Source organism: Thermobia domestica, chromosome 18, assembly GCF_964235325.1.
Source record: "Thermobia domestica chromosome 18, izTheDome1.hap1.1, whole genome shotgun sequence".
Lineage (NCBI taxonomy): Eukaryota > Metazoa > Arthropoda > Insecta > Zygentoma > Lepismatidae > Thermobia > Thermobia domestica.
In genome coordinates, this window is record NC_137471.1 from 165287940 (window position 1) to 165314444 (window position 26505).

At 36.0% G+C, this 26505-nt stretch overlaps 1 protein-coding gene across 1 annotated transcript; it reads left to right on the top strand.

Annotated features, from left to right (window-relative positions):
• The first annotated feature begins 3805 nt into the window (after positions 1-3805).
• On the top strand, positions 3806-26062 carry LOC145675757 (uncharacterized). The gene is made up of 2 exons (XM_081746409.1): positions 3806-5106; positions 15148-26062. Exons 1-2 carry the CDS (start codon positions 4745-4747, stop codon positions 16667-16669), a joined length of 1884 nt encoding a protein of 627 aa, XP_081602535.1. The 5' UTR covers positions 3806-4744; the 3' UTR covers positions 16670-26062.
• Positions 26063-26505: the final 443 nt, after the last annotated feature.

Here is a 26505-nt window from a genome sequence, read left to right on the forward strand (position 1 = left end):
ATATGAAATACAGAAAGCAATAGAATAAGGATATCAACCGGTGGAGATCTTTGAAATTTGGGATTATGACATTGAACAGTATGATCCCATCACGAAAACAGGTGGCTTGTTCACGGAATATATCAATACTTTTCTGAAATCGAAAATGGAAGCTTCTTGCTGGCCCAGTTCCTGTGTGACCGAAGAAGACAAAACAAAATTCATACAAACCGTCCTGGAGCGTGAAGGTATTGCATTGGATCCGACCAAAATTGAAAATAATCCTGCACGAAGAAGTTTATCTAAGCTTTGTGTTAACGCTCTTTGGGGAAAACTTTCGCAACGATCAAACTTTAGCCAGACCCCAATTATTGATCGGCCTGAAGAATTTTATGAAAAACTCACTTCCCCCGACATTAAACTCCATCAAATTGTACCCATCAATGATACGATGTTATATGCGTTCTGGGAGTACAATGAACATGTGCCTGTTCAAAACCGAAACACTAATGTCGTGTTAGGTGCATTTACAAGATGTCAGGCACGTCTGGAACTGTACAAGTACCTGGAAATGTTGCAGGAACGTGTTTTATATTTCGACACGGATTCTGTGATATTTACGGAGAAGCCCGGAGAGCCAACCATTGAACCTTCAACGTACTTGGGATGCTTATCGGATGAGATGGAGTCTTATGGACCACGAGCATACATCAAGACATTTGTCAGTGGAGGACCAAAAAATTACAGCTTAGAAATATACAATGCGGATACCAACGTCACCAGCTACATATGTAAAATTAGAGGATTTACATTAAACTACAATGCAGGACAACAATTAAATTTCAACACGCTAAAAGAAATGATTACAAATCAATGCCGTGGACAAGTCACCATCACCATCCCCCATAAAATATGCAGGACCAAAGACCATACCATCGTCACACGCAAAGAAGAAAAAATGTACAGTATCCAGTACACAAAACGTCGATTTAAAGAACTCAATTCCTATGATACGGTTCCGTACGGGTATGTTAAAAAACGGAAACTGGAACTGGAAAAAGAAGATGAAGAAGAAAAAACTGTAAACACCCAATGAGGCCGCCATTTCTTTTTTTCCTTTTCCTTTTTCCAATCCTTGACCATAAAGCAGCAACACCAAGAAAAAAAAACGCAGTACCCAGAAGAGATCATAAACCACCAACACCACCATCAGTGGAAGAAATGTAGTCATCTCGTATCCAAGGGGGAATCTTGACCATAAAGGAGCAACACCTAGAAAAATGCAGTACCCAGAAGAGTTCATAAACATCTATCAGTGGTTGAAATGGTGTCATCCTGTACCCGAGGAGGAAGATGAGCCTAAACACATCCATCTTTTACGAGTAAGTTTTATTTCTGTCTTATCAATATTGACTCGTTTTTATTGTTTCAGAAAAAAGAAATTCTTAAAGTAATCCGTTGTTTCTTCTTTTTCTTTACAGGATACGTCTACAAGATTCGAAGATGATGACACGTCCAACATATTCATTAACTAGATCCTGTATTTATTATGTTAATCACCTTGTATGAGAAGAGCACATACCTTTCGTTAAAATACAACAAGTTGAAAAAAATGTGTTTTATTATTTCTTGAAACCCTGAACACTTATTTTCAAATCATGGCCAAGATTTGGTTTAAATGATTTTGTTCGAAAAATTAATTAAAGAATTTTTAGTGTCCAAAATTTGGTTTTTAATTTAGTTCAAAAAATTGATTTGAAAATTTTCAAATGTGGTTTACATCTTTAGTTCGAAACTTGTTTTTAAAAATTGGTTCGAATTTTTTTTTTAAATTTTTAGTTCGAAAAATGTTGATTTGAAAATTTAGTTCGAAATTTTTAGTTTAAAATATTTTTTTTCGAAAAATTTTTAATTTTTTAGTTCGAATTTTTTTGGGGTTCGAAAATTTAAAATTTTTTAGTTTGAAAATTTTTTGATTTGAAAATTTGGTTCGAAAGTTTTTTAGCTTAAATTTTTTTTCGAAAAATTTGTTTAAATTTTTTAGTTCGAAATTTTTTTTGAAATTTTTTTTCAAAATTTTTAGTTCGAAAATTTTTTGTTTGAAAATTTTTTAGTTTTCAAATTTTTTTAGTTCGAAAAATTTTTAGTTTAAAATTTTTTGCACTCTGCGGAACCGTTTCGAAAAGAACCGGAGCAGTTTAGGTAAGAAAAAATCTGGCAACACTGTTTTTATTAATGAAGCGCTTACTGAGCGTTTAAAAAATCGCTTAAACTCACAACAATGTGTTATAAGAAATCTACAAGCGACACCCCTCTTTCACCATTGTTACTTCCAGAGACATAGGCTACTAATTGAAGGACAGGATCTCCATCAAGGTAAGAAAGCTGGTAATCATCTTATCTGTCAAAGAGAATGATAATATTTAATGTAAACTTCAGTACAATATCATGATACCAAAAAGTGTTATTTAAGGAGGAGGTTGAACCCTTCATGGGAACTTTAAGGATAACCATAAAAGGGAACTAAATTCTAAAATCCAGGTCTAGGGTGATCACCGACATATCGCTCTGAATTTCTAGCATTGGGGGTTGGGGGTAAGATTATGCGACTTCTATCAACCAATCAACATCGTGGTACCAAAACATTCATCTTACCCGTAAAATGGAAACAAATGAGTGAGGGGTTTTCCCACGTATTCTGTTCACCGTGTGGCGGGTCTAAAATCATGTGACCTCTGTCGGCCAATCAGAATCAGGTATCAAAGGACTCATCTTACCCATAAAATGGAACGAATTTTAAATATCCTACAACGTAAGATCACGTGACCTCTATCAACCAATCAGCATCGTGATACCAAACCATTCATCTTACACATAAAATGAAACAAATGAGTGAGGGGTTTTCCCACGTATTCTGTTCACCTTGTAGCGGGTCTAAGATCATGTAACCTCTATCAGCCAATCAGTATCGTAGTACCAAAGTACTCATCAAAGAGGATACCCAAATTTCAAAATCCCAGGGTCTAAGATCATGTGATCGCTATCAACCAATCAAATTCAAGGTACCAAACCACTCATCTTACACATAAAAGGAAACGAATTTTAAAAAATCCTTGAGCCTAAGATCACGTGACCTCTATCAGCCAATCAGTATCGTGGTACCAAAGGATTCATCTTACCCGTAAAAGGGAACGAATTTCAAATATCGCAGGGTCTAAAATCACGTGATATCTGTCAACCAATCAGAATCACACATCTTACCCGTAAAAGGGAAAAATTTCAAAAATCCCGGTCATAAAAGAGAATGAGGGATTTCCCCGCAGGGTGACTCATGACGTCATACCACGTGACCTGAAAATTTGAATTTCCCGCGTGGGCGGGGCCTAACGTCACGTGACCTCTCTCAGCCAATCAGAATCGAGAAAATTTTTGCTTACTCGGCTGCATATAACGGGACCCCTACTACTCACATCTATTTACTTTTTTATCATTTTTCAACTATTCTAATCTTTACATTTTACATGTTTAATTACCTTTCTAAATTGCCGATATTCTTGTTCAATACAGTGATATTGATACTATGCAAAACTTTTGTAATGCTTACTACAAACAAACAATCAATTGCCGAGAGAGCAATTGTGGTTGATGGAGTTCGTCAGTGGTAGTTACAGCGAGTGCATCGTGTTTCGTGTGCTCTGTGAGGACGAGAGTTGAGTGGGCCTTTCTATACATATACACTACACTTACATTCTTTTTTCCATTTACACGTTCATACATTCCCTTCTTTCTTCAACACTTTTTTCCGTTCATTTTACACTCCCCCTCTTCTCTACCTTTTGCCCTGTCTCTCTTGGCCCTCAGCCCTCTTTCCCTGTTCGAACTTCTCTCCCGATTTTGACCTTTATCCTATTGTGCCGTATTTCTCTCCCGATTTGACTTTTTCCCGATTGTGACATTACTTTTTTTCACGTCTATTTTACTTTATCATACTTCTTACTTTGCATATGTCATATACCTTTGTACTCCTCTTATTACTTTTATCATTTTTCTACTAATCAAATCATTACATTTTACATGTTCAAGTACCTTTGTAAATTGCCGATAAGTTTTCAAAGACAGTGGCAACGTTCTTTTGCGCCACTTTTTTGACGCTTCTACAAAATTGTGGTTGATGAAGAAGAATAAGACGAAGAAGAAGAAGTTTGGAAATATAAAGTTGTTTTTGTGAAAGTACTTGTAAATCATTTCATTAACACTGGCAACGTAAAACATAAGGGGAGTATAAGAACAGTGTTAAATTCTTATTATATTTCAGGCATTTATTCCAAAGTTGGGCGTCCGCTTTCGCCACGTTTTTTCGCTGTTATCTCCTCTGCACACTTTGTGTAATTTGTTATTAGGTTCATTAATCCATGCTCTTCACAAACTTTTAAAAGATTTTGCTCGTTATCAACGTATTGCTTCACAAATGTTAAAACTGTTAGTTCATTGCCCTTGTACATTCGCCATGTTGATAACATAAATGCTCGTTTCTTTCCCACAATGCAACTGTTTGGTTACCTTGCGCCAAGTAGTTCCCTCCGCTCACCGTATAGTCCCATGTTTATAGCCGCATATATATAACAAATAAAACAGATTTTTCGAGACTCTTATATATTATTAAGCACACAAACGATCAAATTATTCATATCTTTCCTGTAAATTTTAAAAATTTTGCTGGGAACGGACGCCCAACTTTGGAATTTAACCCATATTTCAATTCACAATGGCTGGTAAGGCGTCTGTTAAGTTGGAATTGATATGCAAAGAAGAAATTGCTTATGACTTACCTAGTGATGATCCGCTCGAAGGGAGAGGGTGGACATACGAACTAATGAATGACAACAAAGAGTTAATATTATCTACAACGGAAGGAGAGGTATCAGTGGACAAGGATACAGCTATGTGCTCTTTGGATGTGAAACTAAACGTTGATAGGGTGAAACCAGAATTAGCACCAGAAGATCCTGAATTTGAAAGTAATATAGAAACGCTAAAAAAAATTGTGGTTCAGGAGACTTGCGCGTCGTATTCTAATGACTCCGAACAATTAACAAAAAAAAGTTTAAATTCAGTTCGGCCAGAAAGGTAATGTTCAATTCTTCATTAAATAATTGGCTCAGATTGATAATACTGTTACATGGTTTCGGAAAATTTGTTGGTTAAAAGCAATACGTCACGAGAAATATTTAGGTATGGGAGATATCATGAACGTAAGTTAGTAGCCTACAAATTGGAAATGACATGGGACACATAGACAAGCTGTATACCAAATAAAAATAATAGCAAGATTGATACGATCCATACAATTCTTATGTAGTTCGTATCTTGATAAAATAATTATTTTTTTATTATTGTTTAAACATTTCTCACTAATTGTTGCACATATTTAAAATATGGGTGCTCGACGATATTGTTTTATTTATATAGAGACACTAAAATAACAAATAATGAGAATGGTAATTATCCTAAAATTTTACAAATGTAAACCTGTAATGTATTATATTCGAACATAAACTATGGACGTTTGTGATTTTATTTTGATTTAGCTCAAATGGGTCTAGCTTGATTTTTCCGGCGGGCTCCGAAAAACAAGTAAAATACAAGATAAAGAATATTTTAACCATCTATGGATGTTCATTATTTGTAGAGGTCCATACAATAGTCCATTTCATAGCTGCACTCATTTTTTCAAGGAAGTCGACTTTTTACATTCCCTGGAATCTTTTTTAGGGTATGGACCTGCATTTCTCAATATGGGATCACTTCAGGGGCTTGGTGTTCGTACATAATATATGAATTATTGTAAAATCAACGCTAATCAGCATGTGCTAGATGGCCGGTAAAAATGAGATTGCTATGCACATTAGGGCATTACGCAGAATGTGGGTAAACAAGAATAGCGCAAAATTCTGTATTTAGGATGACTTACATGTCTTACGTGTTGAATGTGTTCTTGTACGTTCCTAAGTATTTTATAGGTAACATGCTGAAATGCTTTCTTGGCTCGTATATTTGTGTTCCAAAGTAACACAATACATTAGGGACGTAACTTCTTAATTATATGGATCCCTTCATTCCCAAACATTTTCATAGTTCCGTGTTATGATTTGCCACACTAAATTTTGATACCAAATTTCGCTTACAGTGGCACATCAGGCCTTACTTCGCACAAAATATGAAGAGATTTTCACAGTCCTCCGTCGGTAAAACCATGAACTGTATACACGAAGTTTCAACTACCCCCTACGATAGAACATGTAACTTTATTTTGGTGTTAATGTTGGGGTCAGCATCAGTTCTAATTACAGGGAGGGTTTGTTGTTGTAGTGGCGTGGAAAACAGTCACTGTAAGGGCCGACAAATTTTAAGAAGAATTACCGTCAATGTTAAGTCAGTTTCGTTATATTATACAACGTAACTAATAACCGTTTGAACATTTTAATACAAATAAATTAGTTAAACGGCGGTTAAGCGCTACGTAGCGCCATTCTGTGCGTAATTATTTGACAACACAGGTTGTAAGTGATTCATAAAAAATACAGATTAATGAATTGGATCCTAAAACCAACGGTGCTGACAATCTCTTACAGCTGAAGCTTGCAGGGTCCCTGACGATTCGAATTAATTGCTTCTACCATAAGACCTTACATAGCACCCTAGTTGCATGCCTTCGGCATTTAAGTCATGACTAGTGATGGGCAGTGGGAATATTCCCGGTGGGAAGGAATTTATAAAATGGGAATATTCCCGGGTTTTTTCCCTGGCATATAATTTCCCGGGAAGAAATTTATTTCCATTTCTTTACTTTATCTTCCAACTTATAAGAACAATATGACTAATTACTTTATTTTAATATATTATGATTTACTTCTAGGTTTTAAATAGCTTAGAGGTTAAAAAAATTAAAATTATTTGACGGTACTTTATATAACTAATAATATGATTTCTTTAAAGTTCCATTTCAATTTGCACTAAAAAGTAGGGTAATTGTTTAGTATTAGAGGCCAAAATTAGCAAAAAGTAAGATGATTTACGGAAGAAATGAGTTGATAGTGATGTTCAAGTAGTCAAGAAAGTATCGAACATATTTTTTTAAGGCAGTAGGGGATTATATAAAACGGAAAGGTAAGTGGAAGTGATTTATGTGAGAAAATAAAGTGAATTGTTGGTAACGAATATAGAAAAACACGTGCCAGGCGGGGCTTTAACCCGCCTTCATTCGCTAACGCTCGCTCTGCAATGCTCTCTGAATTTAATGTTGATAACGTATTTTAACGTATGAAAACATAAAACAACCGCATCGGAATAGAATATCGCAAAAAAGTAGGTGCAGAACTGCCCCCAATGCTAAAGAACAGCCAAAATTAGCAAAGTACTAATTTACAAATGATGATAAGGAACAATTTTGTAAAGTAATTTAGAATTATGTAGAAATAGAGATGAAGTACTATTAATAAACCTTGAACCACCATTAGTGATAGACGTCGATCTGTCTCCTCTCTCTGACTCGAATTTCTGAAGAGGGATTCGGACTTCTTTTACATGTGTATTAACGTATGGAATTTCGAGAAATAGGTAGAATGAAAGGTCGTGTATGGCAATGTTACGTGCTAAAATATAAAGATAAGTAAGTATGTTGCAAATTTTGTGAACATAAATATGTATGCGCAAATGTTGATAAATTGGTGAGACATGTATCTTCTAGCATTTACCCAATCTAATTGGTTTATGACATTTATAAATTTAATGTGCTTATAATATCAGTATTAGAGTTAAGTTGAGCAAATCCACTTACGTATAAATTTAAACTGTTACTATATAATTTACTATATAATTTTTCACACATGATTAATTGATAGAACATATTGTAAATAAATATACATTTATGCGTAGTTTCTAAATATAATAAAGTGTTAATAAAGTAACATAGTACCGTTCAGAATATACATTTTAAAGAATCCTCTGTGGACAACAGTAATAATATGCTGTTTACATAAAATAATTCAACTTTGAAATCATAATATAATAAAATAATGCAAATTTCTTTGTGATTGAACATAAATTCCCGGATACATTCCCCTTTTGGGAATCTTCCCGGGAATCTTCCCAGGGAATATTCCCGAAAAATATCTTCCCGGGAATTTACCCATCACTAGTCATGACAAATCAGGGTTAATTTCTGAACCCCAATTGGGCTGTCAACATTCAGGCCTTGAGGAGGCATTTTAACAAAATAAATATAATGAAAATGACGACAAGAAATACACCCTGGGAGGAGATTAAATGGTACAACCTCACATTTCAATTCATCAATTTTTTAATCATTAGTATTACTTCAGGCCCGCTCGTACCTACAAAATTGGTAGGTTTATAAATGTAACCTTTTAAAGAGCGCTACCTAATACTTATGTGTGGCTTACTAGCAATTGCACTTATCTTTATCGAGAATAAAGTCACATCTGAGAGCATTTGTCACAATAGTGAAACACAAGATAACAGTAATATTAACTTGTTCATTAAACATTATTGTTGTTCAGGGCCTACTCGTACGTAGCAAACTTAATATGTTCTCATACCATAAACCTGAATTTTACCATATACTGCCTAACTGACGTAGGCACTCCGTACTATCGATACGTCATAGTATCCGGTGTTTATCGTAGTAAAGGGTGAAATCGTAAACGGGCTTCCCTTTTTCTTTTTCTCGAGACCGGTTTATGATTTCAGGCACAAGAATACAAGAGTTATTTTCAAATATAAAAAAGAATAACATTTTATTTACTTTCTCTAAATGCAAATCAAAACTCTAATTATTTTCTATAAATCCAAATCAAAACTAAATTTTATATCAAAATCTAAAATCCGAACATCAATTTTATTACTATTATACTTTTCTCTAATTATGCCAAACATTAAAAATTAGAACAAAATTTTGAAATTTTAGTCCATTGCCGAATCTGCACATTTGCTGGGACCCAACCCGGCGTCGGACTGGTTTCATCACTTTAATTTTATAACGAATGTAGGGATGACCCTAGGGGATTAACTATATTTTAATCTTCAACTCATCTTAGCTTATAATATCGCTTTCTTTGAAGTCAATTAACTTCAGTTATCATTAGTCACATTGAATTTTCATAGTAGACTGCATATATATATCGAACGACGGACAAATCAACGAGCAACTTTATTAAATTCAAGGTTATTGTCAATTACTTTCAATATTATTACTAAATTGTGTTTAACTTACAGCATTTTGACGGCGACTTGATCTTACATTGCAAATTTCGCATATTTTCTCATTATACAATCACAACATCAGATGAAAAGGTTCACTATCTGAAGAGCACATTTTTTTAATTACCCAAAATTTTAACTTTATGATTAATTGTAGTTATTACTAGTACTTCTCTAATTATGTTCGTAATTATATCTAATTGCCTAACATGTCTCTAAATGCTTGATTGTATGGGGACAGTTAATGTTAATATAAACTTAAAGAAGAATGATTAAAAACTCAAAACATGATTTGACAATAAAATTATTAAGTATGGTTCCCAAAACTGGAAAGACCTGAAAAAAAAAATACAAAACCTAAGCATCCTAATAAGAATTTGATACTGAAAGTCAGCATCCAAAACGGGATAGCCATACTTTTCACAAGTGGTGCGGTATTATTACCATTTCAAAGTCGGAAATCGCGTTCTAAATCAATTACCTGCTTAAAATTTCCAATGCTCTCCTTTCCACATTCATCTTTCATCTCCAAATACTGTAAGGAAACCATAAAACATGACATCTAAGTAAGCGTATCTGATTGTAGAGCGATATTGATGGTTTCTTGGACTGGTGCGTCAGTGGCGGTGGGCACACACTTTGATTCTGAAAAGTAACCTTCGAAATTCGGGGAAATAATCAAATAAATAAGCAGTAGTCCTTTTTTCATAATCTAAAATTTTAAAAGTTCAAATTGGGTATTTCTGATTTCTCATCTCTTCCGGGGTTTAACCCGAGTTGGGGTGAAGTTCACGCTTTTTTGGTGCTAAGATTTTAATTTTCCATCTGTGCCGGTTACGCTTATAAGCTGTAATTTAGCACGGTTACGTGTACTTTTCCAGTTAGTTTGTTTAATTTCAAAATTTTTATCCTTTTTACAGCGTATTTACTAAACTTCCACGTAATGACACGCCTTCCTTTGCGACGTTTAGATTTACGCTGCAATGCGATACCTGCCATAAATTCCTTTTTTTTTTTTGTTTGCGCTTACTATTACTATATTTTGCCATGTAGTTTACTATACAATGTTCGTACGTGTTTTAGCTTAAGCTTTCGGAGTCGATGTATACTTCTTCCGAATTTTCACTCGAAATAACCTCGCCTACAGCTCGACTTTAATTTGCATGTAGTTCGTCTTTGACCGAGTTTAGTGCGTTCCGAATTACGCTTACCAAGGCACTTTCCTTTTATTCTCAACTTATTTCCTTCTGCACGCCTAATGTGTGGTTGTGCGTGCTAAGAACACGCTGTACGTGGAAGTCGACGCACATTGTTTTCATCATGAGCAATCAACATGTCTACATTTTTTGTAGCACTACACTTAAACTTTCGCTTTTTACAATTTCGCAATAGTGAAGTACTAGTTGAAAATTCAAACATTTCGGCAAGTGAAAATTAATAAATGTTGCATCTGATGTACTGATATGATCACGTTTGCTCATTTTAATTTTACTAATTATGCTCCTCGAAATCGAGTTTACGTTAATAATGTATTACGAAAACTCAACTGGGTATCATTGGCCATCTTATTTTTCTTCATAACTTTGGTGTTTGAATTGGGTTCCTTAACGGAAATATACTTTCGACTGCGTGTGCTTTATTTGGAGTGTTACGCTTGTTCACGGTAAACATTTCCGACCGATATATTATGTACGAGACCTTCACTACGTAAAACAGAATTCACTTGGCGGGTCTATTGTGAATTTGAAGTCGTTTCCTTCTACTATACTCAAAGCTGATAAAGTCGGAATGGATTTGCAGCACTAAAACGCAACTTACGTTAGACATACACTGTTACAAAGACAAATTTTAATTTGTTAATTCGCGCAAAACCATTTGCCTGTGACACAAAACCGACCACACTGTAACTCCTTTATCACACAAAATTATCAATTGAACTCTCAAGCCTTCCCTGGCTTTTTCGAGAGGGCGTATACGCGCAACCTGAACTCTACCGCTTATCATGTGTGAAACATCGGTATCCCTTGCCGGCAAAACAATTACATTAGAAACAATTTTTTACAGGTACATGTAACGATTCTTCTTTTTTGCTATCTCTACACTGCATATTTCCTTTTCCTGACTGTAATCGACTTTCTGGTTTATTTGGCACATATCTTTCACAACTTGGGCCCGGCTCGAATTCAAGACGGTTTCTTTTCCACCTTGCACTCTTTTATTTTGTTGGTTTGCCTACACTCAAACTGTGCCGTTCGCATGTATTCATAGAACACATTGAGACCTCTCTTTCATTCCGCTACACTATTTTTAAACTCAGCAGTTACTGAATCAACATTATTGACCGCGTTAACTAATTTAGAGAGTACTTCAGTAAAGGAGTTATTGGCTACTTTGATATTATTACGTAAGCTGTCTGCTTTGGCATTCAATTCGATCTTTCCTACGCTCTCAAATCGTTTCTGTTACAGGCTTTTAAAGTTCACCTACTGATTCATGTATTTTTTGTCCTAGGCATCCAATATTCATTACCATTTTTGAGCAATGGTTTCTAATTGTTTCTCTAATTCCTCTGTCAACATTGCTTGAAATTGTTCTAAAACACTAGCCTCCATATTGATATGAGTTACGAGCAACTAATTTAAAGTACAAAAATATAAATGTTTGAGTTTAATACGAAAATAAGAAATATGCACTTAAAACATGAAACACTAAGAATTTTGATATTACGACCATTGACGACCAATCCTTCTTTTTACAACTCAGGTTTCACTTTACGAAGTGCTTCAATATAAAACTAACACAGATATAAACTAGTACCATATATAAAATATTTTCTATAACTATTCTATCAGGTTTTGATTCCATTTTGTACTAATACATAATAACATACTCAGCAAGGCCATGTGATATTATTTGAAAAACAGTATCACGTGATAGTTTCTACACAAGAACTGTGTCTTCATCAGACTTCCACTCCTTCTGGTTGCTGGGAGTTTGTCATCACTTATATATACTGTCCGGAGATCAATTTTAATTAGGTTCCGCCCCTTCTTAAAAAGTAACACTTGTCTGGCTTTCACTTTCACTTTTTCGCTGCACACGTGTCCAATTAAAGGTTTACTTTTTTTCCGCTGGATGCGTCCTGTCCTCTAATTATCCTTATTTTCCTTGTTATTTTGTTTCTCTTTCTTTCTTCTTCCTTTTTATTCCTTCTTCTTTAAGCAGAATCTTCTCTCATTCCTTATTTATCGAGAATCTTGCATTCCAGTTCATCACCTTGCGTCCTGCTTTCATAATCTCTCTGGCTTCCTTCCATTTTCTCACCAAAGTCCTGTTCTCTACTTCTATGACCTCTGCTCCTTCCCACCCTATCCTGTGGTTTGTTTCTTTCTGATGCTCTTATATCGCATTGTTGTCCATTTTCAATCTTACATCATCCTGGTGCTGGTTAATCCTTTTTTTGCATTTTTTTGTTTCTCCTATGTAAATTTTTCTTCTGACTAGTTCAATTATTCTGCTTCCTCTTTTCCTGTACGTCCTAATACCTGCTTTCCGAAACATTCTCTATATGTTCTCTGTTTGTTTGCACAGTTATTGTGTTGAAACTGTCACGCGATACTGTTTTCTTTTTACATATTATCACATAGCCTTGCTCAGTGTGTTATTGTGTATTAGTATTAAGATATTTACTCTTATTCATAAATGCACATGAAGATGCATAGTGTAAAAGATGTATGTATGTGTGTATACTCAATCAGCTGTTTGCTATCCACTCACATCTACAAGGACTTAAATTCAACAAGAAACATTTTTATGAGCTACATTAATCTCTGTTGCTCTCAATGTCAAAACATATTTACTTAACTTACATGAAAAATCTACATTACTCAGTTCTTGTTTTTATCTATCACTCTGCTTTATTTTTAATTAATTGTGTTCGCCGAGGTTCTGATGGAAATTGACTGTCGACACTAGGCTAATCAGATCCAAACTCAACACGTTATCTGTATAACTAATGGTATTGTAGAAGCAGTTGTAGGAGAATGCTATAATTTAATCCGGAGAACGGTCGCCATGTGGTTGAAATCGTGTTTTTTGGTAGTTCTTAGATTCTTGTAAATATAATCGTAACCTTCACATTGATTTTCGTGTTTTTCCCAAGATTTGTCACTTGTTTATTGCATTTATCCCAGCTTTGTTACGGCAGTGTGACGTAATATTGAGGTCTCAAATATTCAGTAATAATACTAATAATATTAATAGTATAGGTAACAAATTTCGTATGAGGACACATTGTATCAAAGCCTGTAAAATAACCCGTAGCGTAAGCCATAAGTTACAAAATAGTCGGGATTGGAGAGAAGTGTAAGGACCAACAGCACATACCCTCTCGATACGTTCCTACAACTAGCTACATGTTATAACGGAAAGTTTCCCTACAACTAGCTAAATGTTATATAAGGAAAGTTAAATGTTATAACGGAAAGTTTCGAGGTAATTTTGGTGTAGAAAGCAGGGATTCTAAACTCACAAGAGCCGTAATTACAGTTGTTTTTAAGTAATGGTTATGCTGGCTAAGCTACAGAAGATGTCGAAGGGGTTTCGGGAAACGGGTTCCATACCATCATGAGACACCTCTACAGCTACCCAAATTTAAACGAAAGATTTCCGCTAATATTTCGTGTAGAATATATTCTACTGTACGTTTTCAGGAAAAAACTGTAAAAAAAAGAACTGAATATAATTGAAAACTAAAGCTTGTATAAAACAACTTGTCAAGTTTGCAGATGTAATTAAAAAATCTTTGCTACAATAATATACACAGACCATAATTCAGTGAGCTCAGAAATACAAACTATCAAAATGATGTATAAGATTCAGTCTACAGAACAATTGTTGCTTAAATAGTGGCATACACTATTTCTAGAATCGAGATAAGATGAGAAATGTTTACGATAGTTTTGGTCTCGTCTCGATTCTCATCTCCAAAGCATGACTATGGTGTGAGTTAACCTTGTCCCGTCTCGAATTAAAATGTTTCAATCCGATTTTGTTTGGTCTGTTTTAGAATCGAGATGAGAAATTCGTGTTTTCATGGGCAACATTACACAAAACCGAAATATTTTTTTTGCCTAATTTCACGTTTCTGCTTGTAATGGTACGAGCTGAGCGATAATAAGATTTTAATTTTTAAATATTCTTCGAAATAATTGTGACTATTATTAGTATTATTCCTGAAAATTTGATAGTTCAAGTGCTGAAACAAACGAGTATTCAAATATTTGAATGTAATGAAGCGTGTGTTATCGCCGATCTATTTCCATCAAAATTCGTATAGAAAAAAAATGCATGACGTGTATTTGATCGAAGAACCTCGAGATTACTGGTCGAGCCTTAGACCAGTGAACCACGATCACAACGCTGTAAATGATTCATCTTTAGTCTTGTTACTCTAAGTTACTCTGCCTCAGCTTGGAAAGTTGTATGTAATTTTTTAATTGGTTTCAAAATGCCTTTCGTGTTCCTCCTATGATGATATAAGTTAACCTTTGGATCGCAAGTTGGTGTTTCCTCCACACGAAACTACAGATAAGACAGATTTAATTCTCATACTGTGCATTTGTGTCAAGACTGCCGACAATACTTTGTCATAGACTTATGACCGCCACGATATAAATGGTCGTTTAATTTGATATAGTGAAACAAACTACAGCAATTTATTTTGAGACAATAGTGAAATGGTACTCCATTTCATATTTCTACAATATTTAATTTAATAAAACAAACGAAGCGTAACTTTATCATGTAATACGGCGAATGATTACATGTTTTCTTGCTACTTAATCACTATCTCCATTTACATTTCATTGTTTGTTGAATTTGTTACAGGCGCGATAACATCTTTGCTTTCCACGGAGAAGGGAATACCTTTACTACATTAAATAAAGCCATTTCTCATACTTATGAGGAATCTTATACTTCGACGCAGTTTGCCAAAGGGTATCATCGATCACGTTTGACAAAAAATATGGTGACACAGGAAAGTGAAAAGCCTCATACGTACGAAAATAGTGATAAACGCTCTAATCAAAGTTCAACTGTGTCAAGTGGTGAGTTTGTGCATTCAGGTGAAAAATCTCATATTTGTGAAGTATGTGGAAAGGAATTTCGAGTATGTTCAAGTTTGGCTACGCACATGGTAATTCATACAGGAGGAAAACTACACACGTACCAAGAGTGTGGTAAGGCATTTAATCGATCTTCGACCTTCTCTACACACATGTTAATCCACAAAGGAGAAAAACCTTACACGTGCCTAGAATGTGGTAAGGCATTTAAACGACGTTCAAATTTGGCTACACACATGTTAATCCACACAGGAGAAAAATCTCACACGTGCCAAGAGTGTGGTGAGGCTTTTAGTGATTGCTCGAATTTGGCTACACACATGTTAATCCACACAGGACAAAAACCTCACACGTGCCTAGAATGTGGTAAGGCATTTACTAAACGTTCAGATTTTGCCAGACACATGTTAATCCACACAGGAGAAAAACCTCACACGTGCCTAGAATGTGGTAAGGCATTTAATCGACGTTCAAATTTGGCTACACACATGTTAATGCACACAGGAGAAAAACCTCACACGTGCCAAGAGTGTGGTAAGGCATTTACTCAACGTTCACATTTGGCTACACACATGTTAATCCACACAGGAGAAAAACTTCACACGTGCCAAGAGTGTGGTAAGGCATTTAATCAACGTTCAAATTTGGCTACACACATGTTAATCCACACAGGAGAAAACCCTCACATGTGCCACGAGTGTGGTAAGGCATTTGCTCATCGTTCAAGTTTGGCCATACACATGTTAATCCACACAGGAGAAAAACCTCACACGTGCCTAGAATGTGGTAAGGCATTTAAACGACGTTCAAATTTGGCTACACACATGTTAATCCACACAGGAGAAAAATCTCACACGTGCCAAGAGTGTGGTAAGGCTTTTAGTGATCGCTCGAATTTGGCTACACACATGTTAATCCACACAGGAGAAAAACCTCACACGTGCCTAGAATGTGGTAAGGCATTTATTCAACTTTCAGATTTGGCTAGACACATGTTAATCCACACTGGTGAAAAACCTCACACGTGCCTAGAATGTGGTAATTCATTTAATCAACGTTCAACTTTGGCTAAACACATGTTAATCCACACAGAAGAAAAACTTCACATGTGCCACGAGTGTGGTAAGGCATTTACTCAACGATCAAGTTTGGCCATACACATGTTAATCCACACAGGAGAAAGACCTCACACGTGCCTAGAATGTGGTAAGGCATTTACTCAACGTTCAGGTTTGGCTAGACACATGTTAATCCACACTGGAAAAAATCTCACACGTGCCTAAAATGTGGTAAGGCATTTACTCAACGTTCAGGTTTGGCTAGACACATGTTAATCCACACTGGAAAAAAATCTCACACGTGTCTAGAATGTGGTGATTCATTTAATCGACGTTTAACTTTGGCTACACACGTGTTAATCCACACAGGAGAAAAACCTCACACGTGCCAAGTGTGTGGTAAGGCATATACTCAACGTTCACATTTGGCTAGACACATGTTAATCCACACAGGAGAAAAACCTTACACGTGCCAAGAGTGTGGTAAGGCTTTTAATGATCGCTCGAATTTGGCTACACACATGTTAATACATACAGGAGAAAAACCTTACAAGTGCTAAGAGTGTGGTAAGGTTTTTGATAGCTCGAATTTGGCTACACACAGGAGAAAACCCTCACTCGTACCAAGAGTGTGGTTAGGCATTTACTCAACGTTCACATTTGGCTAGACACATGTTAATCCACACAGGAGATAAACCTTACACGTGCCAAGAGTGTGGTAAGGCTTTTAATGATCGCTCGAATTTGGCTACACACATGTTAATACATACAGGAGAAACCCTTACAAGTGCTAAGAGTGTGGTGAGGCATTTAATCGACGTTCGACTTTGGCCACACACATGTTAATCCACACAGGAGAAAAACCTCACACGTGCCGAGAGTGTGGTACGGCATTTACTCATCTTTCACATTTGGCTAGACACATGTTAATCCACACAGGAGAAAAACATCACACTTTCCAAGAGACAGATAATCCATTTAGTCAATGTTGAGGTTTAGGTACACACATGTTAGTCCACACAGAAGAAACTTACACGCGCCAAGCGTGTGGTGAAGGATTTAGACTATGTTCAAGTGTGGTTACGTTTATTTGTTTCACACAGGAGAAAAAGATTAAACATGCCAAGAGTGTTGTAAGTCATTTAATCGATGTTCCAAATAGGCTGCACATATGTTAATCCTCAGAGGAAAAAAATATCACACATGCTACGAGTGTGATGGCGAATTTAAATATCGTTTAAATTTAGTTACACACATATTAATCCATACAAGAAAAAGAGGTCACGTATGCTAAGAGTGTGGTGGGAAGTTTAATCGAAGTTCAACTCTTGCTACACATATTAATATGCATTAATATGCCCTGAGTGCGGTATGTAATTTGATAAACGTTGAAGTTTGGCTAGAGACATGTTAATCCACACAGGAGTAAAACACCACACATGTCAAGAGTGTGGTAAGGCATTTAATCTACGTTCGAAATTGGCTACACACATGTGAATCCAAACAGTAGCAAAATCTCACCTTGCAAAAATCCTTGAATAGAATTTATTCAACGTTCATACGTGCTGAGCCACACAGGATCAAAACCTCATGAGTGGAAAGTGTGGAAGACGATATAGTCAAAGCTAGAACCTTGAAATGCAGTTGAATACAACTCAATCACCAAAGAGATGCAAAGAGCTTAGCAAGGCATTTACTCAAGGTTCACATATTGCAAAGTAAATCATAATCCAGAAAGGACAAAAACCTCACACGAGCGGAGAGTCTATATGAGATGTCGCATTCTGTTGGAGGATTAGAGATAATATAATCTACTCTGTTATTTTTACGCGTGCTATGAAAATTGTAGTATCCCAAATTGAGTGCTTGAGTAGAATAGTTGACAAAGGGATTCCATTTGTGTGTGATGTTATCCCATGTTTATTGTAGATCCATATCTAAGCTCAAGTTATAGTCACCAAAATGAGCAACTTTGTCACCTTTTGACAACTTCCGGAAATGATTCGTGGCATCTGTCAAGTAAACTTTGAGCACTGTTCCTATATTGTCTGCAGAAACACCCGCCGAAGACTGTTTTCCGACAGACTTACCTCTGCTCAAATAGTTTCACACTCACGTACGAGATCATTCTGTGCTCTGCTGCCCCATTAATTTTAATACTACAAACTGTCCGCCTTTATGGTCTTGCGGTCTTATTTTTTATGTAGAGAATTGGTTGAGAAACGACATTCCACTGTTCCTTGTCGATATTTTCAGACATGTTTCGCTCACCACTAAACAGCCATATTTACAGCACAGTCTGCAGAATTGTTTGTAATGCTTTGTACATTTTGGTATTATAGTTTAAAGGTGGTTTTCTGTTCACTGCACTTTTGAGCAGCATTCTTCTGCTCATCACTACATTCAATGCAGAATATAAAGCATCTGATTTGGCACAATTCTATAGCGTGGGATCACGTTGTCCAAGTTACTCTCACTCTTTTTTTGCCATCTGAGTTGAACATTGTAAATTATATTAATTCAGTGTTCTCTACCAATAAATGATAACGATATTTCACTGCATCTCCAACTGTCAAACGCAGACTCTAGCCGTTGCCTTACTACTGGGTTCACAATGGAAATGATAAAGCATAGAGATAGCACAAATATTTTTCCCGAAGCAGTAGCTCGAACTTTAACTTTTCTGCGGTTAGATACCGCCTTTTTGTATTTTATGCATAGACGTTCCTTAGTACATACAAAGGTTTGTTACTGCCAAACTTAACATACAGATTTACAGTGTGGATAACTTCATTATTCAAAATCTATAAAAAAAAAACTGTTGACTTTCTAACCAAAAGTTTTCCACCTACCTTTCATTGTCCGATTACCTAGTCCCACTTTGGAGCTATACCAATGCATAACTTGTCTATATTACAGTAATATATCGAAAAAGTAAATCTCACCTATATTAACAAACGCTTCCAAACTCAGCACCCTTTATTCATGCAATATATACTACCTCACTTTAGACCCCACACCAAATCGCTATCAGCATACTCCTTGTCCCTAATGTTTACGCTCTGCCAGTACACTTTACCCTCGTGAGATTCATTATTCTTAACCTTATAGTGGTAAGGTGAAAAACATTTTTATGAATGGTAACATTTTTCCTCCTGGACCCAGAAACATTTTTGACTGATAAGATGTGAACTAGGATTTAAATTTGTATTATATATACAATATTAAATACAAACACCAGACAATGGATACGCTTTAAGCGAAACTATACATTTTTATTGAGGCAATACCTTTCTTGTTAAAATTAAGTTCGATAATTATTTGACTATTTTATTGCTTAGATACCGGTACTCAAAATAAAATATTTATTAACTAGGAAGAAGTAAACCAGGATTTCTCCTAATAGCGGTATATTCACGTTTCACTTCTGCAGCAGTCTCCACACATCATTTTTGCGTGACTTAGGCAAATCCACTTACAGCACTTTTGGCAAAATATCTGGCCACATGTGTTTATACATGTAACATCGTCTTCGCTTTCCGACATGATTAGGTACAGAAGCATCCTCTAGAGTCAATCCGAAAAAGCTTGCTGTGTTCGCTAAATGTATAACATTACTATTAATCAGTTCTACATTATAGAGGTGATAAAATCACGTTATTTGCCATCGTGTAGTATTTCTTTCTTCGTCATATTCAGTAGGTATCTGGTCTACTATGTCCACCCCACCTTTAGTATCGTTGTAAAATCTGACCATCTCTGGCTTCCTGTTATCTCTGGAACTCTCATCTAATTTGACGTCATTGGGCGTACTTGAGATCCGCACTACACACAGATTTTTCTTAGATGCATACGAACCAATGGTGCAGTTCTAATGAAAACCAAATACACTACTGTATTCTTTCCTCCTTTTGGCATTCACAAACGCGGGGGCAACTTTCTAGTTTTTACGAATTGTTCCTATAATAGTTAACTTACTGTCTCATTCCATTTATTTAACCAAATTGCAGCTTGTAAACCGATTATTGTAAAAAGGTCTCTTTGCAAGACGAACCATGAATCTGTTGACACAATCTCTAGACTACTTCTTCAGGTTTGTTATCTATCTGGAACGGGCCTTCTGATTGTGTCCTTACATACACTTCTATGTTTGTTGTGTAGTATAATGTTTCACCAACAAGAATAACAATTTTAATTCCACATTTTGGAGGTCTTTTAGGCATATAAATACGAAATCCACATCTTCCCCGGAAAGCGACAAGTGTCTCACCCAAAGTTGCTAACATACCAATTAAGAAAACTGTTGTTGCATTTGTTTACAAATAATTCAAAAAAAGTCACGAATTGGGGCTAATCTGGGGCTGAAGGTTATATGTGATTATGTTATTCATTAGCATCTTCCACTCTTTCATCCATCATATCCTGCCCAGTAATCACTTTCTGCTCAGTTTGGCTTCTCCGGTTCCCATCATCACATAGAGATGACCCTACGCAAAAGACACATTCATTTGTCTGATTAACAATACACATGTGTTAACTTGTGCTTCGCACCTCCCCTCATTCTCCATCCTCGTTATCCCTTTGCACATTTTTTTATTTTCTCTAATTGTTTTGTATTTATATTGAATCAATCTGTCTATATTAGGTTGTGTTATATATGTTTACTTACATTATAATGCTAAGGATCAAAGTTCCATACGCCCATTTTTCTTTTTCTTTTTGATTTTTTGTTAGTTCTTATACCGTATAATTGTAAAATTTCGATAGAGCACAGATCTCCACTTACACTTTATAAATAAATTCTTTTCCATCACTCACGTTACAGAGGGCGTAACCTTCTCATTGTTTGTTAGCCACTTTGGTTTGCCGGTAAAACGTAGTGCATTCACATACTTTCTCAGCTGGCGCACATGTAGTGAGGCGTAGCTGCCAAGTCTAGACTCAGTTTATTCCACTCATGTGGGCGCACAGTGATGCTAATTCGTTAACAGGCGACAGGTTGCAAAAAATTGAGAGCTTTAACGAACGTAATTTGGCTGGAGTACACAAGTAGTATAATTTTTAATCATCATTATGATCATTTTCACTCTTATCCTGTTCTCATCACATAGTGTTTCAGTTCGGTTATTTTACCGCATATGCTAATTGACGATGGAAAATCTTTCATACATCCTTTGAAGATAAAATTGCCGGGGTGGCTCAGTTGTAAAGCGTTTACCTCTGATGCATGGGGTCTCGAGTCCAAACCCTGCTCCCGCCAAGTTAACTTTGTGGTGGACAAACACCGTGTGCTTGGGTTTCCTCGGAGTTTTCCAGTTTCCTCCCACTTTCTTCATTCCACAATTTCATTCTTGCTCAGCATACACTGAACCAAGTTCCCAGAGTTCTCGTTCTCCGACCAGTGGCAACCACCAAGCATCATCAATGAGTTCACCACCATTTAAGAAGCATACAAATGCACATAGCATCTCGAGCTCCGACTCTGACTCCAACTAGCTTATCCTCCTGTGCAGCCTGTCTACAGCTTGCTACAGAAAAAACTACAATACAAAGTACTCTAGTTCGAAGGTTTTACTTGTCTAGCTTCTCCAGTATCGGCAACGCAAAGATATTTCGCAAATGGTAGAAACAAAAAATGGATTCATCATTAAATCACAGTCGGCTAACTTCGCAAATAATTCGTGACAATCCAGTTTCGAAATGTTCAGGAAAACTGCAACTTTAACTTCTCTCAACAACATCCGACACTAGCAACCTCAGCCACATACCATGTCAATAGTAGTACGAGGAGTCCCTCTATCTATAACACTTGTTATATAGGCTGAACTTCCTGAAGTGGGATACACCTTTAAAAATGCATCCGTATTCGGAATAATCAGGGACCAACGTACATAGTTCGAATTCTGAGAACATCACAGGATATTATCAGCGACCTTTTGTATAAACAAATCTTAATTTTCAAGAAGAGACACCGATTTGAACAATCCTGCTCATTACGACCAATTCCTCACCCAGGTAAACGCTGTCAAGAAAACAAAGTACATCCTATGAACCTGTTATCCTACAAAGATGTGCACACTTTTCCTTTTCCTATGAAAACTGTCCGAATCTGCAACAAGTTCCAATCTGCAACGCTTGGTATCAATTTCCGCCTCCGACATATAGCTACAAGTGCAAGTCTCGGCTTGCTCCAGAAGAATTCAGGCCGAAACTTGTAGTACCACTATTGACTCATTATGTTCAAAATCGAAAAGGTGAGACTTCGAAAGACTAATCAATTTCTTTATATGCATAAACTATTAGCATTTGTCACCCACACTCTTCAAAACGTTCGTCTTTTGCACAACCATTAATATTAAAACACGTTCAGCACGCAGCTCGCAACATTCTTCACCTCGATTTTCATGACACTTACAGTGGTTCGTACATGCACTTTCATGTATCTCCACCCGAAACAACTATTTAACTTCATAGTGATCATGTATCTAGTTATTTGACTATGACTTTTATTTCTATTTCTCAACATTCTCTTGTACTTACCTCATAAACTCATATTGTAACAACTATTACACGAGGAACAATTTGACACATTACTTATCAGTAAAACGCATCTCACTCTCAAACTTAATTGCAAATTTACCGGCTATCAACTCATTCCACACGATATGAAGCTTCCGGCTCGATGCGCCACTAGCGGCGTTACAATACTATTTTATCCTTACACATGTAATATTTTCCATAAGTAGAAGCTTTGCTTTATATATACTTAAACACAAACAAAATATTTGCTCAGCGAAACAATATATTCACATAAAAATATTACATACGTGTTACAGTTTCGCCAACTAACATTTTGGCTTCATCAGACACTATGAGATACATGAGAAACGTGCAGTCTTATATACACACAAGAGCTGAGATATCTTGTTTCTGATTGGCTCCTGGCAGCAGCCAATCCACTTCAAGTATTCTAATTCGTATTTCCCCATACCGAGGCTTCCTATTTGTTGTAAATTAAACACACACATCAAAAGGACGATCTTGGCACAACTAATCTAAACTAACAAATAATTGGCATAAATAATTATATAATATTATAAATATATATAAATACACATAAATAAATAAATATATAAATAAACAGATAAACATACAATTACCATACGCTTAAAAAGACGACACACACATACAGTATATACTAGTGGTAGGCGCAGAACCGGTTTTTCGGTTTCCGGTTTCCAAGAAAAACCTAAACCGTTTTTTCAAAGTTTTCAAAAAACATGTTTTCACCGAAACCGGTTTCGGTTTTTCAATAAACGGTATCGGTTTTCTTCAGAACCCGGTTTCGGTTTTCTTCAAAAAACCGGTTTCGGTTCATTATCAATTGATCATTAAACAAACGCCTGAGAAATATACAACCACTGTATACAAACATGTTTTGTTGGAGTGTATAACTTAAAGAATGTGTTATTTTTTAAAAAGGCAACACTTCCAGTGTACCCTAAAAAAGTATTAAAGAAATAATGGCCATGTTTTTTAAATATTAAATTGGAACTGGGCCAATCTACACAAAATTTGGAATCGACCAGCAAAAATGGCACGATTCTAGCACTTGTGGTTTTCGAGATCTCATTGTCAAAAGGATTGGAGACAAACACATAAACTTTTTTTTGCACACAAACATATAAACCTAGCATTTTAATATATAGATATGTATAGTCACAAGTGATCAATTTAATGGGGAGAATACTGAAATGAAACACTATGCCCTGTATGATAGAGTTGCGTAATATTATGTAGTAGATAGAAGAAATGGTAATACTAGTACAAAAATTGCTTGATTTATTGTCTTCACGAATAAAGACAGACGGAGACAATCCTACGGAGGCTCATCTACCGCCTTTTCAAAAATTACTGTGTATTGTTTCTTTGAAACAGCTCTTTCTTAGTACCGTCGTTGAATTAATCTACTATAGCGAACTTTTTGGCTTGTTTTAGAACTGGATACCGAAAATCCGGATAACTACTTACCGGTAAGAAATTGAAATGTAAGTAGGCCTATTGGTGTTCATTTCCTGGACTCAGAGTAGAAAATTATTGTGTAAATCAATTTTTTCAAGCGCTCTGAGCCCTCATTCACAAGCGGTATTCGAGCTCGACACAACGTAATATTTGCATTTAGTTTCGGTAATGAAAATAAGCATTAATAAATAGCTTTTTTCTGTTTTGTATTTGCTGATGTACGCACATTTTGCTTTGCGTGAACACAAATCGCTACCACGCAGTGGTCTCATGCAGTGACACACATCACAAATTAAGTGTTATGTCGAAGCTTCAGATTCTAAAGGATGATTCTATTTCGTTCCTGTACAGTTAATGGAGAAATTTTGTGTCTTCTTTACAGGTCAAGTTGCTATGATCAAAAATACCAGAATTTTAAACCATCTAAAATGTTCTAATTTGGGGGTCATAAAAAGGGGTAAAAGTGGATCTGAAAAGGTAGGAAGACGGTATTTAGCAGCATGACGTCACGCTTGTTACCCCTTCCTAACTTTCTCCATTGTATTTCTTAAGGAACTGGGCGACGCATACATATTTTTTCGAAGTCGGGACGGAATCCCCCCCGCGTTTAGAATCTATACCCTAAGTGCCATTTATGTATATATATCAACGCACGAAATATTGATTTAGCCTCTCTTCGTCAAACAGTTTTGAACAATGGAATAACAAGGCTCCCTCTACGCGGTATGTTCTACCTCATATAGGTATTATTTTCTCCCTTAGTGTGATTCTAGGAAAGTGAAGTGCATTCGATTTTAAAAAGAGGAAAATTAAAAATAATAAGTAAGTAAAATAAAAATATTAGGTCCATTGTAGTTCTAAACTGGCTATGATATGCTATACCACCAGTCACAGTATCAGATTTAATTTCTTGGGGACACAATCGAAGGGTGGATACATTTTATTTGAGGGAGTTATACAGAAAAGGTTAATTTCACATTATTTGCGCAATATTAATATATACTACCAGTCTGGGGTGCAGGTATAGCCTACGAGTAGCGCCCGCCTCCTTGGCCCCCATTGGCAATGGTACTTGTACCAGATTTGAATAACAACTCCAGGTAAGGAAAGTTCTATTAATATTTTATTTTGTTTAAAAGATGTTAGCTTAAAACTGTTAGCTTAAAACTAAAATATTGTTGTATTAAAAGATGTTTCGATGTGCACAATAGCTAACATTGTTAAAATATACTGATAATCAAATGTACGAAAATGTCATTTTCTGTAATATATAAAACAAAATCCTAAACAACGTTTTTTCTAACGTATAACGTCCTTAAATGTATTTTATTCAAATTTGAACGTTTTGGAACCTAAAAGTCTTAAGCCTATAATGTGTCGAGCTTTTGATAGTAAACATTTGCAGGTGCATATGGTGCAACGATTGTCAAGGTCAACTGCGCAAACGCACTGAGCAAGCATTTAATATTCATTTCAGTGACCTGCAAGATAAGGGTGAAATTAGCAATTAAGTGTTAAGCAACTAAGTTGAAGCAAAGCACAATATGTCACGGAGTGAAGTGTGAACGTGCCGAGACTAGAGAAGAAGCTAAATGCTTCTTGTGTAAAAAAGTACTTACAAGTAAACCTTACGTTTGGGTGAATCGAGTTGCTGACTGAGACACATATGAGAAAGTAGTACTAAATGTGGTCAGTATTTCAGTGAAGTTTTAGGTGCGAAGCTCCAGGGGTTTAGGAGATACAGCTACCAGAACATCACATGGAAGTACAGAATAGTCTTCATACAGTTGGAGGTGAAAGCTCTGTAAGACCTCTTGTAACGACAAAAGGTGAATAACAAATATATGGGTACATATTAGGACTAGGGGGAAGTCATACAGTAAGGGTATGCCTGCCGGCGGCCATCTTGAAATCCGCCATTTTGAATTAAGGTTAAGTTTTTAAAATAGGAATACGGTCATGTGATACATGATTTAAGGCACAAATTTAATCAGAAGAACAATGGTGACGTTAATTTTGATTTACGCGCAATTGGTAAA